The sequence below is a fragment of the Diabrotica virgifera genome, chromosome 6 (genome assembly GCF_917563875.1).
Source record: "Diabrotica virgifera virgifera chromosome 6, PGI_DIABVI_V3a".
Classification (NCBI taxonomy): domain Eukaryota; kingdom Metazoa; phylum Arthropoda; class Insecta; order Coleoptera; family Chrysomelidae; genus Diabrotica; species Diabrotica virgifera.
The window spans coordinates 207,008,163-207,025,980 of NC_065448.1; the positions used below are offsets into that span (position 1 = coordinate 207,008,163).

The 17,818-nt window shown below is 31.8% G+C and overlaps 1 protein-coding gene across 1 annotated transcript in view; it reads left to right on the plus strand.

Moving 5' to 3' along the window:
• Window positions 1-17,818, plus strand: part of LOC126887157 (T-cell activation Rho GTPase-activating protein-like) — a 53,696-nt gene that overhangs the window by 15,247 nt on the left and 20,631 nt on the right. The window contains exons 4-6 of the mRNA XM_050654520.1: window positions 13,734-13,883; window positions 13,942-14,077; window positions 17,093-17,207. Coding sequence (XP_050510477.1) covers window positions 13,734-13,883; window positions 13,942-14,077; window positions 17,093-17,207 — 401 coding nt within the window. The remainder of the gene's footprint in view (window positions 1-13,733; window positions 13,884-13,941; window positions 14,078-17,092; window positions 17,208-17,818) is intronic.

Sequence of the window (17,818 nt, forward strand, 5' to 3'; positions counted from 1 at the left end):
TTTTATATAACATTCCCTATGCCCAAATTTATTAGTTTTCGAGATATTTTCATTTTTCAGAGCAAATTATTTTTGGTGTTTAAATTTATCTAAATTTTAAGTAAGCCATGACTGAATTGACAATTGAAGATTACCGATTATCAATCCGGTAATCAATGTAACACTGCAGCAAATAAAGAAATAAAAATAATTTATTAGTAATACATTTTACAAACAAAAACACAACCACTACCTGCAACATTTTTGCAACATGTAAACAAAGAAAATTAGTAATAAATTTTACAAAAAACACACAAACACAAAATACAATATTTTGTAAAGAAAATTAAACACTACTTTTGTATGTAAATGTAACAATGTAAGAAATAAAGAACGAAACATAATTTATCAGTAATACATTTTGCAAAAAAAGTTTGAAAAAATTAGAAGCTACATACTTTTAATAAAATATTTTTAATATTTAATTACATAAGGTGTTCAAAATTATCTCCTAACTATGTACGCCTAAAAACGATCATTGAATGAGCTACTTACTCTACGGAGCATTTGTAAATTAACACATCGAAATACACTTTGTATTCTATTTTTCATCTCATCCCTTGTTGTTGGAGGTATTTTATAAACTTCATTATTAACGTAACCCCAAAAAAATCAGTCCAGTTTATTAAATTCTGGTGATTTGGGTGGCCACGCTACTGGTCCATTGAAAAATGAAAATATCTCGAAAACTAATAAATTTAGACATAGGCAATGTTATCTAAAAATTAAAGTACGGTAATGGTACTTTTCAGTAGTGATATAAAATACAGGGTGTTCCATTTAAAATTACTGAGAAAATAATGTACTTGCGTTTTGATTCACCCTGTATTTGATCTAAAGAAAATTAGCAATATCAATAATTCTTGAAAATTTTGACAATACGTTAAAAAATATGGCATTAATAAACCATTGCTGTTTTGCTTATTTTTATTTATACAGGGAGTTGAACTTGTGACGATTTTCATATAAAATTGGTTATAACTTTGTAAATACCCTGTATAACATAACAAACCTTTATATTTTTGTGATGGAGAAGTTAACAGGATTTCGAATTTAAAATAAAATTTAGGGTGTTCCATTTAAAAAAAACATAAGTTTGGTCTGCCACTGTGTTATCGAACACCCTGTAACATTCTAACTAATTTTGTAATGTGAAGCTCAAAGGTGGCTAAAATTTTTGTTATTAACTTTTATTGCTATCTATTACTATAGCGGAGCTATTGAGCTTTACCCTACTAATCAATCACCCTGTATATCAATATTATTTAATCATTAACTCAAAATATTCCCGATGGTATGTCAAATATAGAGATGCATCAAGTCAAACTAGTTTGATTTTTTTCAACAAACTTGACTTGATTTGAAAACCAAACTTTTTTTGTAAAAAAGTTTGACTTGAGTTGATTTCGATATCTTTAGGTTTGACTTGAAATCAAACTTCTTCAAATAGTTTGAAGTTTGAATATCATATTGTGCAACGTGTTTATTTTTAATTCTAATTGACAGCATACCGCCTTTTGTTTTGACTTATTTGGACAGATCTGAACCTGTACTCTTCTTCTTCTTCTTGTGCTACTCCTATCAGAGATGGAAATCATCAAGGCTACCCTGACTTTGTTTACAGCTGACCTAAAAAGTTCATTAGTGGTGCAGCCAAACCACTCTCTCAAATTCCGCATCCATGACATTCTTCTACGGCCTGGATTCCGTTTTCCTTCTATTTTTCCTTGCATTATATTTTGAAGTAATGCGCATTTATGACCTCTCATCAGGTGACCCAAATACTCGAGTTTTCTTCGTTTTATCGTTAATAAAATTTCTGGGTCTCTTTCTATCCTTCGTATTACTTCAAGATTTGTGATTCTTTCAACCCAACTTATCTTCAGCATTTGACGGTAGCACCACATCTCGAAACTTTCAATATTCTTTATGTCGTTCTGTTTGAGAGTCCAGGCCTCTACACCGTATAATAGCGTGTTAAATACGTAGCCTCTTAGCATTCTTAATCGTAGAGTGATGCTTATATCTCTGTTGCAGAAGAATTTTCTCATCTTTATGAAGGTGGCCCTGGCAATTTCGATACGTCTTTTTATTTTATTGTTTTCGTCTCCAGTTTCGTTTATTAAAGTTCCTAAGTATTTGTAACTTGATACTTTTTCAATTTGAATGCCGTTTATACTAATATATGCTGGTTGTGTCATGATTTTACTGAAGACCATATACTTGGTTTTTTTGATATTAATGTTTATGCCATAATTGTTGCAAGTAATATTTATGTTTGTAAGTAATCGTTGTAATTCTTCTACTGTTCTTGCAACTAGTACAGTGTCGTCTGCGTATCCAATATTATTTACAACCTCTCCATTGATTACGATTCCTTCATTTGCTTGCAAAAGGGCTTCCTGACAGATGCTTTCACTATATACATTAAATAGCAGTGGTGACAAAATGCATCCCTGTCTTACTCCTCTACGTATTTCTATTGCTTTTGATATCCCAGTATTATATGGGTATAAGACTTTTCAATCATCTTCCCAATGGTATTAGATCTGAAATAAACATAAATAAATTTCGAGGCAAACTAAAATCGTACCTATTGCAAAATTGTTTCTATAGTGTAAGCGAATATATGGGTGATGTAAATAATTAATTCTATGTACTGTTTGTATTTTATCTTATAATAATTTTTAAGTAATATTTTATATATGCATATATGTATTTGTATTTTAAACTGACGTATCCTATATCATGTAAATGATCTTGCAGGACAAATAAAGTATTCTATTCTATTCTATTCTATTCTATCTCATTTTCTATTTTGATGTTAGCTTTCTGATTCCAATATAAGTTGAGAATTATTCGCAGATCTTTATTATCTATGTTTTTTCTTTCAAGAATGTCTCTTAGCCTATCGTGGCGTACTCTGTCAAACGCTTTTTCGAAATCGAGAAAACATGCATCTACTTCTTGATTAATGTCTAGGCATCTTTGTGTAAGAACATTCAAACCGAAGAGAGCTTCTCGAGTACCTAGTCCTTTTCTGAACCCCATCTGTGTATTACTAATATCTGACTCCAACTTTTGATAAACTCGGTTGTGGATGATTTTTAGAAATATCTTTAGTAGATGGCTCATTAAAGATATTGTTCGATGTTCTGAACATTCTTTTGCATTGGATTTTTTTGGCAGTGTAACGAATGTAGACAGCAGCCACTCTTGAGGTATAATACCAGTATTGTATACTGTGTTAAATAAGTGCAATGTTATACCTATTGATTCATCATTCAAGAGCTTTAGTAATTCAGTAGGAACCCCATCGGGTCCATTTGCCTTTCCAGTTTTGGAATTTCTCAGTGCCATTTCTACTTCACATGTTAGGATTTCAGGTCCCGTTACACCATTTACCTGGACAATGTTATTTATGTTGCCCTCAAACAATTCTCTTATGTATTCACTCCATCTATGAATTTTTTCTGTTAAGTCTAGAATAATATTTCCGTCTTTGCCCTTAAGCAAACTTATTTCATGTCTTCTTTGGGTTCCTGTCAGTTCTTTTACTTTTTTATGTATATTGAATGTGTCATACTTTCTTTCATATGCTTCCATTTCTACACATTGTTCTTTAATCCATGATTCTTTGGCCTTCTTTATTATTTGCTTTATGTTCTTATCAACCTCTCTGTATTTTTCTGAATTATTCTTCAATTTGCGTTTTTCATCCATTAGTTCTAGTATGTCTGGTGTCATCCACACCTTATGATTCTTTGTAGATTTGGTTAGGTGTTTCTTTCCCGTAGTTCTTATTATAGTGTTTATATACTTCAATTTTTCATCTATGTTGTCTGTTCTGCGGATTTGGTTTTCTGCTACACTGCTACCTGTACTCTGCTAGTCCGCAAATTAGTTATATTGGTTATTAGTGTAGGAAACAGAGGTTGAACCTTGCAAAATGGACACAAGTCCGGTTTTATTTTTTTTCTGGCATATCAAGGGGTGCTTATTTTAAGACTAATTTTTTCTGAAAAAATTTCGCCCCGGAACCCACCTTTTCACCCCATTAAAGGGGTTAATTTGTGGTTTTTACGGAACGTAGCCCTTCCTGTACCTTTTACAAAAAATTTCTTTTATAGAAATATGAAGAGGACTATATTTTCTACGATTTATTTCTGACAGCATCTCTCTATCATCCACCGTTTAGCAAGGGTGGCGCCCCAAAGTTGACAAGTTTTTAAAAAAGATGTTTTTAAAAAAAATATATTTTTCCCTAATTGTAACGGAAATTAAAAAGAAATTCTGCGAAAATTATTCACAAATAGATGATTGATTTTTTGGTATAGGTTTCACTTAAGGGTAATTGCCCTTTTTTTAATTACAGGGTGTTACATTTTAAAAAAACCCTTTTTATACCATCTGAACCGTTTATGCTAGAGTAAAAAGACTTTCAGCGATTATCCATGTACTGGTGTTATTTACAAATTTGTATAATGCACCCCCATTTTTTCCCCGAAACCACCCAAAAAAAAGAAGAATTAATAAATAAAGTTATTTTCTTGGAATCCTTCACACACAATGCCCTTCATTAATATGCTTCATATATCGTTTTGTGCACGTTATTATTACCCATGCATGGACACTAAAAGCGATTTCCTAGTGCAACCCCTGTAGCCAAAAAAAATAAATAAAATGGGGGGTTGAAAATTTTTTTTTGTTTTTTGCTTTTTGATCCATATGGGCATATGCTTCATTAATAGTGCTTTTCAAAAATATATATGGTTATTGCAACATCCCTGCAGAAACCACCCCTATCCTTGAAAATATACTGCAGAAACTACCCCTATACCTTGGCGAGCATATTTTTACGATTTTCTCATTACCTATTCATTTTTTTTAAACAAGGCTTATACAAGATTAAAGACCACTATTTACTCTAAAAATTAGGTCCTATTCATTTTTTTCGTTTAAGCAACTGTTACGGCACAGTGGCGCCGTAAACCTCATATATGCTTTGGCGGGCTCCAGTTTTTGTTTTCTTTTTCGCCATCTGTTCGTTTTATTGATAAAGTACTTATGTAAAATAAAACAACACAGTGTAACCTACAAATCATGACCTATGCACATTTTACATTCTTTGCTCCCCAAAGCCACAGTGGTGGCCCAAAATAAATTTTTTCATATTTTCGCCACCTACACGTATTTTATTGCGTTAATGCTATCTTAATAGCACAATATTCACCCCTAAGTGGTCGCTAAGCAGTGGCGGATCCAGGGAGGGGTGATGGGGGCGATCACCCCTTACCTCTCTCAAACCAAGTGATATTATATTTGAAGATTATAAAAATATTCATTTATTTTTATAGAAATACTTATATTATATTAATACTTATATTATATTAATATTATTTTTATAAGAATGACTTTTTAAATTGGTGCTACAGGGGGGTGCCAATTGGTTAAATTTCTATAAAAATATTTGAATATTTTATCATCTTTGAATATAATATCACTTGGTTTGAGAGGGGGAGCTGATCACCCCCATCACCCCTCCCTGGATCCCCCACTGCTTAGCGGCCACCTAAGGGTAAATATTGTGCTATTAAGGTAGCATTAATGCAATAAAATGCGTGTAGGTTGCGAAAATATGCAAAAATTTATTTTGGGCCACCACTGTGGCTTTGGGGAGCAAAGAATGTAAAATGTGCATAAGTCATAATTTGTAGGTTACACTGTGTTGTTTTATTTTACATAAGTACTTTATCAATAAAATGAACAGATGACGAAAAAAAAAACAAAAACTGGAGCCCGCCAAAGCATATATGAGGTTTACGGCGCCACTGTGCCGTAACGGTTGCTTAAACGAAAAAAATGAATAGGACCTAATTTTTAGAGTAAATAGTGGTCTTTAATCTTGTATAAGTTTTGTTTAAAAAAAAATGAATAGGTAATGAGTAAATCGTAAAAATATGCTCGCCAAGGTATAGGGGTAGTTTCTGCAGTATATTTTCAAGGATAGGGGTGGTTTCCTCAGAGATGTTGCAATAACCATATATATTTTTGAAAAGCACTATTGATGAAGCATATGCCCATATGGATCAAAAAGCAAAAAACAAAAAAAAAATTTCAACCCCCCATTTTATTTATTTTTTTTTGCTACAGGGGTTGCACTAGGAAATCATTTTTGGTGTCCATCCATGGGTAATAATAACGTGCACAAAATGATATATGAAGCATACTAATAAAGGGCATTGTGTGTGAAGGATTCCAAGAAAATCAATTTATTTATTAATTCTTCTTTTTTTTGGGGTGGTTCCAGGGAAAAAATGGGGGTGCATTATACACATTTGTAAATAGCACCAATACATGGGTAATCGCTGAAAGTCTTTTTACTCTAGCATAAACGGTTCAGATGGTATAAAAAGAGGTTTTTTAAAATGTAACACCCTGTAATTAAAAAAAGGGCAATTACCCTGAAGTGAAACCTATACCAAAAAATCAGTCAATTATTTTTGAATAATTTCCGTAGGATTTCTTCTTAATTTCCGTTACAGTTAGGGAAAAATATATATTTTTTTAAAAACATCTTTTTTAAAAACTGGTCAACTTTAGGGCGCCACCCCTGCTAAACGGTGGATGATAGAGAGATACTGTTGGAAATAAATCGTAGAAAATATAGTCCTCTTCATATTTCTATAAAAGAAATTTTTTATAAAAGGTACAGGAAGGGCTACGTTCCGCAAAAACCACAAATTACCCCCTTTAAAGGGGTGAAAAGGGAGGTTCCGGGGCGAAATTTTTTCAGAAAAAGTTAGTCTTATAATAAGCACCCCTTGATATACCAGAAAAAAAATAAAACCGGACTTGTGTCCATTTTGCAAGGTTCAACCTTTGTTTCCTACACTATTATAGGTTATATTCATATTTAGAAGCATACGCTTTGCTTGTTTGTTGTAATACGTTAGTTTTGAAAGGTGTGCTTTGTGCAATAATGTCTGAACCTGAACTTTTTTACGCTCAGAATACGTACCAGAACAAAATGAGTATGATTTTGAAAATTTCCCCACTGCAACAATTAAGAGAAAAAAATCTGTAGACGAAGCAGAATTAATTAACAAGAAAAATAAATATGTAGGTATACTGATTTATTTAATGTTTTGGCAGGCGATTCCAAAACAATGAAAATTGCAAAGTGCACATTATGTAAAAATAAAAACAGTGTTATAAAAATGACATAGTGGAACTATGTAGTTCTTTAAAACATCTGAAGGTGCATTTAAATCAAAGCGAACACGAACGAACGAACGAAGGAACGAATTCGTAGGTGTTCGCTTGGTTATTCGTTCGCTACAAAGTAGGACCACAGAATAATAAAATCTAATATTATGTTTATTCTAATCTAATATTATATACTTATATTTACTATGATGTGTATCTTATATTTACTATGTTGTCGAACCAATGTCGGATACAGGTGAAGATATGATATAATTGTTAGCGTTGCTAGTTTTATAGTTATTGCAGGACTTGCCGAAAAAAAAAAGGAAGAAGAGAGTGTGCTGTTCGAGTTTGTTACAAAAGGGAAAAGAAGGAGGAGGCGATGCCTTGTTAAGTGATTTATGCCCGGTTGCACCAACAGATCTTAAGCTTAAGTCGAGAATATCATAAGAATTAATATATTATAATTATAATATATTACAATGAAAATACCATAATATAATAATAGATATAATTGATAATAAGGTAAGAATCTAAAATTATGGTGCAACGTAAGTGATACTCAAGGAGGCCCTATCTATAAGTAGAACTTAGCTAAGCTGGAGCTTAAGATCTGTTGGTGCAACCAGGCATTAATGACTGACAATTTATTCCAAGTTACAAATTTCTGTAGAATGTCTATCGAAGATTTGGAGTCACCTCTGTTAACCGTCAGGGCACATACAGAAGTTGTATTGACTACATAAGCAAAAATTTTAATGTAAAAAAATAAAAAAAAAAGTTAATTTAATTTGTGATGAGGACACAAACGGCTATCCATTGCTAATAGATAAAAAATTGTTGAAATGGCAGCAAAGGCGGACCAAACCGATTCAGAAGCTGACACAGACTTGGAATTTGACTGTAGATATGTTGATGCACCTATTGTAACTGACAAAGATGCGTTAATAATCTAGAGAAACTGCATCGCATATGCAATAATTCATTGAGTGGTATTCTCAACAAGAAGAAGCCGATAAAGTAGATTGCATGATCTTATGCCGATTAAGAAATTCAGCCGTCGCAAAATGTGAAGCAACAGTAAAACAAATACAGATTTCAGAATATTTTAAATTGATTCGATTGTATGAACACAAATCCCTCTTATATTGTCAAACAAACCATACAAGTGAAATTTGAGAGTTGTACTATGAATTCTCAATTTTTTTTAATGTTCTGTTAACCGTCTTTTCGATTATCCGTCATACCCTTGGTCCGGTGCCCTGACGGATAATCGAGGTTCTACTGTACTGTTAAAGAAAGAATGCTGCTAACCCTCCGCTGACTTCTATGCAAGTCTTAAGTACTTGTTCAAAATTTCAACTTAAGAAAGTAACAAATGAATTTTTGGTTCGAAATCGAGGTTCTACTGTACTGTTAAAGAAAGAATGCTGCTAACCCTCCGCTTTCTTGCAACAGGTGACTTCTATGCAAGTCTTAAGTACTTGTTCAAAATTTCAACTTAAGAAAGTAACAAATGAATTATGAAAAATATATTTAATGGTAAAATTTAAATAAACAATTAATAATTATTTTTGTAGGTCTATAATTTTAATATTATAATATTTGTATATGTACAAAAATAAGTGCATTACCAGACTTAATTCGGTTTTAGTCACCAGCCAGATGGATTTAAAAGCTTAAAAATAATATGTATTTAGCAGTGACGTAAATTTTCATTATTTTTGACTATTTGTAACAATTCCTATAACTATATATACCAGGTACTTTATACTCTTAATGGCAGTAGTTTTATTAGTCATCTAACAAATATAAAACTACCAAAGTGTATTTCTGGACCATCGTTCTGCCAATTCGTTTTCATAATAGAATAAAGAATAGTAGGATTTTTTATTAGAGTTACAACAATAAAGCAACAAATACTGTAAAATATCAAAGAACCTTTTACTGACAGGTACCCATTTTTACCCAAGTTTCGACAAATGCGGGAAGGCATATTGCCCGCACATGTATTTAAAATGGGCCAGTCACTGTTTGAGTTTAAAGTCGTGTTTCTTGTTAGTGAAAGTGAAATTTTAATACAATAATAGCTAAAAAATGCAATGTGTGTTCTGCAAGGAAAAAAATGAGAAAATAATAAAGATATGTATGTCATTTTCTTAAATATAAGCATAAATTTTGATACGACTTCAATTTCATTTTGTCCTGTCTGTATTCTATAATTATTTAATTTAAAACAAAAATAATTTATCCAGGTATTTTTTATTTTGTTGAAAATTTTGACGATAAATTTTAGTTATTAATATTTAATTTAAATCTATCATTATCAACTAATAGTTTGTGATAAATAATACCCGGTTGCACCAACAGATCTTAAGCTTAAGTCTTCTTCAAGTGCCATCTTCGTTCCGAAGGTTGGCGATCATCAGAGCTATACGTATTTTCGAAACCGCTGACCGAAACAATTCGTTGTTGCTACAGCTATACCATTCCCGTAAAATCTTTAGCCAGGAGTTTCGTCTTCTTCCTATGGACCTTTTATTTCCTGCTATCTTCCCTTGCATAATTATTCGAAGCAGTTCATATCTTTCGCCTCTTGTAATGTGTCCTAAGTATTGCAATTTTCGTTTTTTGATCGTAAATATGACTTCCTTTTCTTTATTCATTCTTCTCAAGACCTCGACGTTTGTGACTCTCTCCGTCCATGATATTCTCAAGATTCTGAGATACATCCACAGTTCAAATGCCTATAATTTTTTGGTATCAATCTTTTTCAGCATCCACGACTCCATTCCGTAGAACAGCACAGAAAGTACGTAACATCTCATCAGGCGAAGTTTCATTTCAAGGCTCAAATCTCTTCCACAGAACACTCTCTTCATTTTAGTGAATATGGATCTGGCTTTTTCTATTCTTATTTTGATTTCTGCTGAGCTATCGTTGTCTTCATTTATAAAAGTACCTAAATATTTGTATTTGCTAACTCGATCGATAATTTCATTGTGTAAATATAAATTTTGGACATTTCGTGTTGATTTCGATATTACCATAAATTTAGTTTTCTTTATGTTCAAAGATAGTCCATATTCTTCGCTGCAGTCTGCTATCTTATTCACCAATGTCTGTAGCTCTTCAAGTGTTTCTGCGATCAGAACGGTGTCGTCGGCAAATCTCAGATTGTTTAATCTAACACCATTTATTTTAATACCTATGGATTGCTCAGAGAGTGTTCTATTCATTACGTCTTCGGAATAGAGATTAAACAGGGTTGGTGACAGTATACACCCTTGTCTCACACCTCGCTTTATTTCAATTTCTTCAGTGGTATTATTCTCTACTCTCACTACTGCTTTCTGATTGTAGTACATATTTGCTATTAGTCGGATGTCTCGTTTATCTAAATTCTTTTCTGCCAGGAGTCTGATTAGATGATCATGCCGCACTTTATCAAAGGCCTTGTTATAATCTATGAAACACAGCAAAAGCTTAAGTCGAGAATACCATAAGAATTAATATAATATAATTATAATATATTACAATAAGAATACCATAATACAGGTTATTACAATACAATAAGAATACCATAATACATAACATATACAGGGTGTAACAAAAATACAGGTCATAAATTGATTCACATATTCTGAGACCAAAAATAGTTTGATTGAACCTAACTTACCTTAGTACAAATGTGCACATAAAAAAAGTTACAGCCCTTTGAAGTTACATAATGAAAATCGATTTTTCCCAATATATCGAAAACTATTAGAGCTTTTTTATTGAAAATGGACATGTGGCATTACTATGGCAGTAGTATCTTAAGAAAAAATTATAGTGAAATTTGGAAATCCCTCAAAAATTTTATGGGGGTTTTGTTCCTTTAAACCCCTCCCCCCAAACTTTTGTATACGTTCCAATTTAATTATTATTATAGTACCATTAGTTAAATACAATGTTTTAAAAACTTTTTTGCCTCTTAGTACTTTTTCGAATAAACAGTTTTTATCGAGATATTTTTAATATTTGTCAAATCCACCACATATTTGTATATGGTTAAGTACGATTATGGACACTTGGTAATAATATGAAAATTTATTTATGATTTACATTTTTAGGTATATTTTGAACCATATTAAAAAAGAAGCCACATCTCGATAAAAGGTGCCTTATCGAAAAAATACAAAGAGGCAAAAAATTTTAAAAAGACTGTGTTAAACTAACGGTACCGCAGTAATAGTTTAATTGGAACATACACATAAACATTTATGGGGTTTAAAGACACAAAACCCCCATAAATTTTGTATGTAAACGTATTAAAAAATGAAGCCGCATCTCGATAAAAACTGCCTTATCGAAAAAATACTAAGAGGAAAAAAAGTTTTGAAAATATTGAATTTAAGTAATGGTACCACAATAATAAATTAATTGTCACGTACACAAAAGTTTGGGGGGGTTTAAGGGAACAAAACCCCATAAAATTTTTAGGGGTGCACAAATTTCACTATAATTTTTTTTTAAAATGTTCCTGTCATAAGAATGCCACATGCTTATTTTCAATAAAAAATCTCCAATAGTTTTCGATATATTCGAGAGAATCGATTTTGATTTTGTAACTTCAAAGGGCTGTAACTTTTTTTATGTGCATATTTGTACTAAGGTAAGTTAGGTTCATTCGAGCTATTTTTGGTCCCAGAATACGTACTTTAATTTATGACCTATATTTTGGTTACACCCTGTATAATAATAGATATAATTGATAATAAGGTAAGAATCTAAAATTATGGTGCAACGTAAGTGATACTCAAGGTGGCCCTATCTATAAGTAGAGCTTAGCTAAGCTGGAGCTTAAGATCTGTTGGTGCAACCAGGCATAAAACGTGCAAAAATGTCTGGCAATTATAAATTCATATTTCTTCTTCTTCATAAGATGCTGTGCATTTCTGCATAGACGGTGAAACGTTAGATAGTCAGGATTACATAATTCTGTTTTTAGCAGCATTGCGAAGCATTTCATAGCTGTGGGTTCCTGTCCATTGGCGATTATGCAGCCATGACATCTTTTTACGTCCCAGTCCTCTCTTACCCTCTATCTTTCCGTCGAGTATCAGTTACTGAAAAGTGTATCGTCGTCCTCGTAGTATGTGCCCCAAGTATGTAGTCTTACTTTCAACATAATTAAAAAGTTCCCTATCCTGTAAACCGGCTCTTCTTAGTACTTCCTCCTTTCTGACTCTGTCCATCCATGATATTCTATGTATTCGACGCAGGCACCACATTTCAAACACTTTCGACGCCCAAATCGGGTGTCGTTGTCAAAATACAAAATATTACTAAACTAAACACAAATGTTGTTGCTTAGTAAAAAATTCTTCTAATAATTTATTTAATCTGACTCATTTATATCGGCAATTCAGACATATAATATTATACATTTTAAAGTAGAAAACTTTAAAATGATATTGCCAATATTTATGAGTTGCGTTCCTGAAAAATTACTAAACATTTTTATCTCGAGGAAAAGTATATCTATTTAATAAATTAATTTTCAAACTCTTTCAAACTAGTTTGACAAACAGTTTGAATTTTCAAACCTCTAACCATTGACCAGTTTGACTTGACTTGAATTAATTGACAGAAGGATTGACTTGAGTTTGACTTGAATTAAGTCAAACTCAAGTCAAGTTCAAACATTCAAGTCAAACTTGTGCAACTCTAGTCAAATATTTAAAATTGTCACTGTCTGACTGACAATATGCTGACAATATTCTATTCGACTGAGTGCGTTGTAAGACAAAGATAGATTTGGAAAATATTACCACAGACATTGTGTTAATTTTTTTCGAATCCTGAAAAAACCAATAAATATTTTTGAAAAATTTAAACGCAGAATGAAAGACTAAATTATTACCGAGGGCCGAAAGTCCCTTAGAATAAATAAAAATTTATTTTGAATGAGATATTTGAAATTAAAAATCACACTAAATTTACTCTTAGCTTTTGACTCCTGTAACTTATTAAAATAAACATTATAGAAGTTCTCAGGGACTTTTGGCCCTCGCTAATAACGTAATATTTCATTCTGGGTTTAAATTTTTTAAAAATACGTATTAGTTTTCTCAGGATTCGAAAAAAATGAATCCTCATTTGAATAGCATTGCAGCCGAAAATACGTACCCATCCCCTTAATAGAAATCTTCCAATATATAATAAAATATGTCTAGTGGCTATAATTCCAGTGTACTCAGCTAAACGATTCTAAAAAGGAACACACCTAGGACTTAAATAGTTCGTCTTAGTATTATGTGACGTCACGTGCTATGACGCGGATGACGTGCAACGGTATCTATATTGTATGGACTCTATATTATTTTTTCTACTTTGTTAATGATTACATTTGGATTATTATGTTTTAATTGATTGACTTTCCAGTTTTTAACTTAAATTAATTTTGTTTCTGATTTACTGAGTTAGTTTATATTTTTCAGTTTTTTAATGAGATCACACTACACTCAGACAGTAATAGGATGGATTCATACAACTTATCTCTTATTATAGCACCTAATATTTTTACACTGACTGAAAAAATATCTCCAAAGAATGAGCTGGTGGTCAAGAAAACCATTGATATTACACAAGTATGTACAGCGCAAGAAGTATTTGTTGTAGGCAACATTAATAAAATTATATTTTTAGATAATGATTGATAATGCAAATAGTATAGGACTAATACCTGATTCCATTCTTGAACAAGTTGGGAATTTAAGGCCAGGTGAATTGGCTCTAGCGAGCCCTAAAGTAAAAAGAAGGAGAAGAAGTGGATCACTTACTAGTAAGTACATAAACCTAAATTTATGTAATACTATTGGTGGCAGCATAACATTAGGTATGTTAAGGGGGGATGCGGATGGTTTGAAATCAACATTTCAAGTACATTTTTGTGATTGTTTTTTTTTTAAACTGTGGTACAATAATTATTTTACTTTTAAATTAAATAATCATATTAAGTACAATTCAAAGAATATTAAAAAAAAATTCAAGGAAAAATATTGAAAAATAAGCCAACAGTGGCAACTTTTTACAGACACCTCCAAAAAAGGGATTTTGTCGTGGACATCAGAACTCCTCACAGGATCATGTAAAACAAAAATTCAAAAGGAGTTTATTAACTCATGAGTTTCTCGATGTAACGCTATTGAGATTTTTTTTATAATTTACGATTTTTGAATTCTTGATATCAATCGGAAGTAAAAAACGAAATTCTTTGTAGCAAAACAGTGAAAATCAACATATTTATTGTTTTTGAACAAAAAACAAGCATAAAACAAATAAATTTCGACAGCGTTACGTCTAAACAAAATTTCAAGCGGATCAGTCTAGTAGTATTTGAGTTCCAATTTCCCCCGCCTTTGAAATAGCAGTTTTGAGAAAAACTCGTTTAAAGTTTTGACTACTTCGTCTTAGTCTTAGACCATAAAAACTGATAGACACGCCGTAATGCTATTCTCTCGTCTCGAAGAGTGAAGCCAACATAAAACGATTCACACAGCTGTGTGTGACGTCAATTTACGGCAGAAAACGTTAGAGATTTGAAGTGTTTATAGGCGTTGTGAATTAAAATAAAGTATATTTTCTGCATTCAGTAACAAATCAAAATATGTAATATTTGACCCTCCACATATGTTAAAACTTATTCGCAATACTTTAGGTTATTTAGGTCAACAAGCATGTTCATGCTTTTAAGACTTTTTTTACGTTCATTTCATTGTAAGTAAACTGAAATTGTAAATTATTGTAATAACTATTGATTTGAATAAACGTATATTATATTACAAATTTGTTTTGACGGGAATAAAGCGATTAAATGGAAATATTTGGAAGAATTAGTAGACATTCAAGAAAAGGAAGGCCTTCATCTTGCAACTAGGATAATCCGAAGGCATTTAAATTGGTATAAGGAAAAAATGAAGGTGAAATTAGCTGCCCAAACGTTCAGCCAAAAAGTTGCTAAGGCAATACATTATTTGAGAAATAAAAGCTCAAAAGAATTTGTACGTAGCGAAGCTACTCAAAATTTCATTGAACAAATTAATGATATTTTTGATATTTTAAATAGCCCAAATTTATTGGCAAAACACCTAAAATCCAGTTTACAGCAGCACAATAAACAAGCGATTTTTCAAAAAATTGAAGAATCTATAAAATATCTTAGATCACTTAAATGTTCCAACAATGGTGAACCACTATAATATCCAAGCCAAAGAAAAACGGGTTTTATTGGTATGATCATTAGTTTAAAGTCACTAATGGGAATTTGGAAAAATTACTTGGAGGATATGGATGGAGGTCTGAAGTTCTTTCGGTCTATAAACTTTCTCAAGATCACTTAGAAGTTTTCTTTAGTTCTATTAGGAGTCATGGAGGTTACAACAACAACCCAACGGCAAAACAATTTAAAGCTGCATATAAAAGACTCTTAATGCACACAAGTGTTACAGGATCTACCCAGGTTAATTGTATAGAACAGACACCTTCCATAATTTTAGCAATGAGCACAACAAATACTGTGAAAATGAAAACAGATGATCATCAACTCATTGACAACTTTATAACTGATGAAAATAATAGGGGAACAATAACTAGTAACCATGATTATACTGTAAATAATTTAAGTTTTTCAAAAACATTGTCAGCTTATGTTTGTGATATTGTTGACTATATCGCTGGGTTTGTAGTTAAGAAAGTTAAGAAACAACCTTCTAAAGACGTCATTCATATTTACAAAATTGCTGAAAGCGGAATTAGATTTATGTACAATTTTAAAAAATTGAACGATTCTAAATTAATGAGAAGATATGTACATACAAAGAACATATGTTTGATCATGATTTTGAAACAAACCATTTGTTTAATTTAATAAAGAGAATTTGTTTCCATTATTGCAACATCAGATTGTACCACGAAGGTGAAAAACCAAATAATGTAATAAGAGTTAGAAGTAAGTTAACAAAAGCTATTTTGTTTTGTGGTCAATAAATTAATAGATTTCCTACATATTTTTTCACCTAACCTGAAACTTCCACCCAAAAGAAAATTACTCTCCTTCAAAGTTATTTTTGATTATCAAACAAGAAGAGATATACCAACGATATAATAAATATGTACCTACTTTAAAAAAAACATTTATTTTTACAAAATTACTTTAAGTCAAAAATATTTATTAATTACTTTGCTAAATTATTTATCTTCCTTATTTTTTTCAAAATATTGAAGTTATATTAAAATTAATCTAAAATTGGGTAATTTTATTAGTGCTTTGCTAAGAATCCAAACGAGTTGTTGCCGTATTGTGACGTCACTTTCGCGGAAGATGTTTGCTTCAACGGTTCGGTACAAGGCGTGTCTATCAGTTTTTATGGTCTAAGGTCTTAGTGTTCTTTTTTGTCTGTCAAATAGTATAGGGATGCACACCGGAATATGTTTTTGAATCGTGGAGTAATCTACAAAAGAGAAGGGGAACATTTGTTGAACGTTTCTTACTACGCTCAAGCGTGCTAGCGCGAAATCGCAGCAAAGCGAGTCGAAAATAGTGATGTTAAACATGCTGTATCTCTGCTAATTTTACTCCGATCAATCGGAAATTTTCAGAGAGTATTTTCGAAGTTATCCTTCCCTTTCCCCCTATCTTGGGTAACATCTAGTCTTCAGTCTTCTTAAAAACACATGTTAATCACAGTCACATAATATATAAACCTATGATCCCAAATCCCAAGAATTTCTAGCATCGTATATTTAGGCCCGACACGGATAATAATCATTTACTAACATTATGTTCATATGCTTTTAGGGATTTTTAATGGGTTCAAAAAGATTGTTACTAACAAGTCTGATGACATACCTGGTGTTAACACCGTCACTCCCGATCTACTTCTAACACCTTCCATACGCATGACTAAAAATAGGTAAGTTTTAAATTGATATTTGTTCATTTAGGTGACACATGCAGCATTTGCTGCATATAATTCGAGGGTTGTCTTTTTAGTTTTGCCGATAGCCACAAAGACAAAAAATATATACTTAAAATACTTTATTGCTTTTCAAAATATGTCCCAAGAAGATCGATACACTTTTGCATACGTTCAAACCAATTGATAAAACAGTTATTCCAGTCTTCAGTTGAAACCTGCAAAATCGCTGTTTTAAAGGCATCGATGGCTTCTTCTGGCGACTGGAATCGCTACCCACGCATTTAATTCTTGATCTTTGGGAACGTGAAGAAGTCGTTGGGACTTAGGTCGGGGCTATACGGTGGATGGTTTAACATTTCGATGTTTTGAAGCTCCAAAAACTCTATTGTCTTGTGGGCAGTGTGAGCACTTTGTCCAGATGTATTATTATTATTGTTACACAATAATATCGAGCCAAAGCAAAGCTTATATGGCTCAAAATACAAAATAATTGTAGGTCTTAAACTAAATAATATTCAATAGAATAATAATAATAGAATAATAAATATTCAAAAGAATTAGTTTTTACAAAAGTTCTTACAACAATAGCAAATTAAAAACAGATA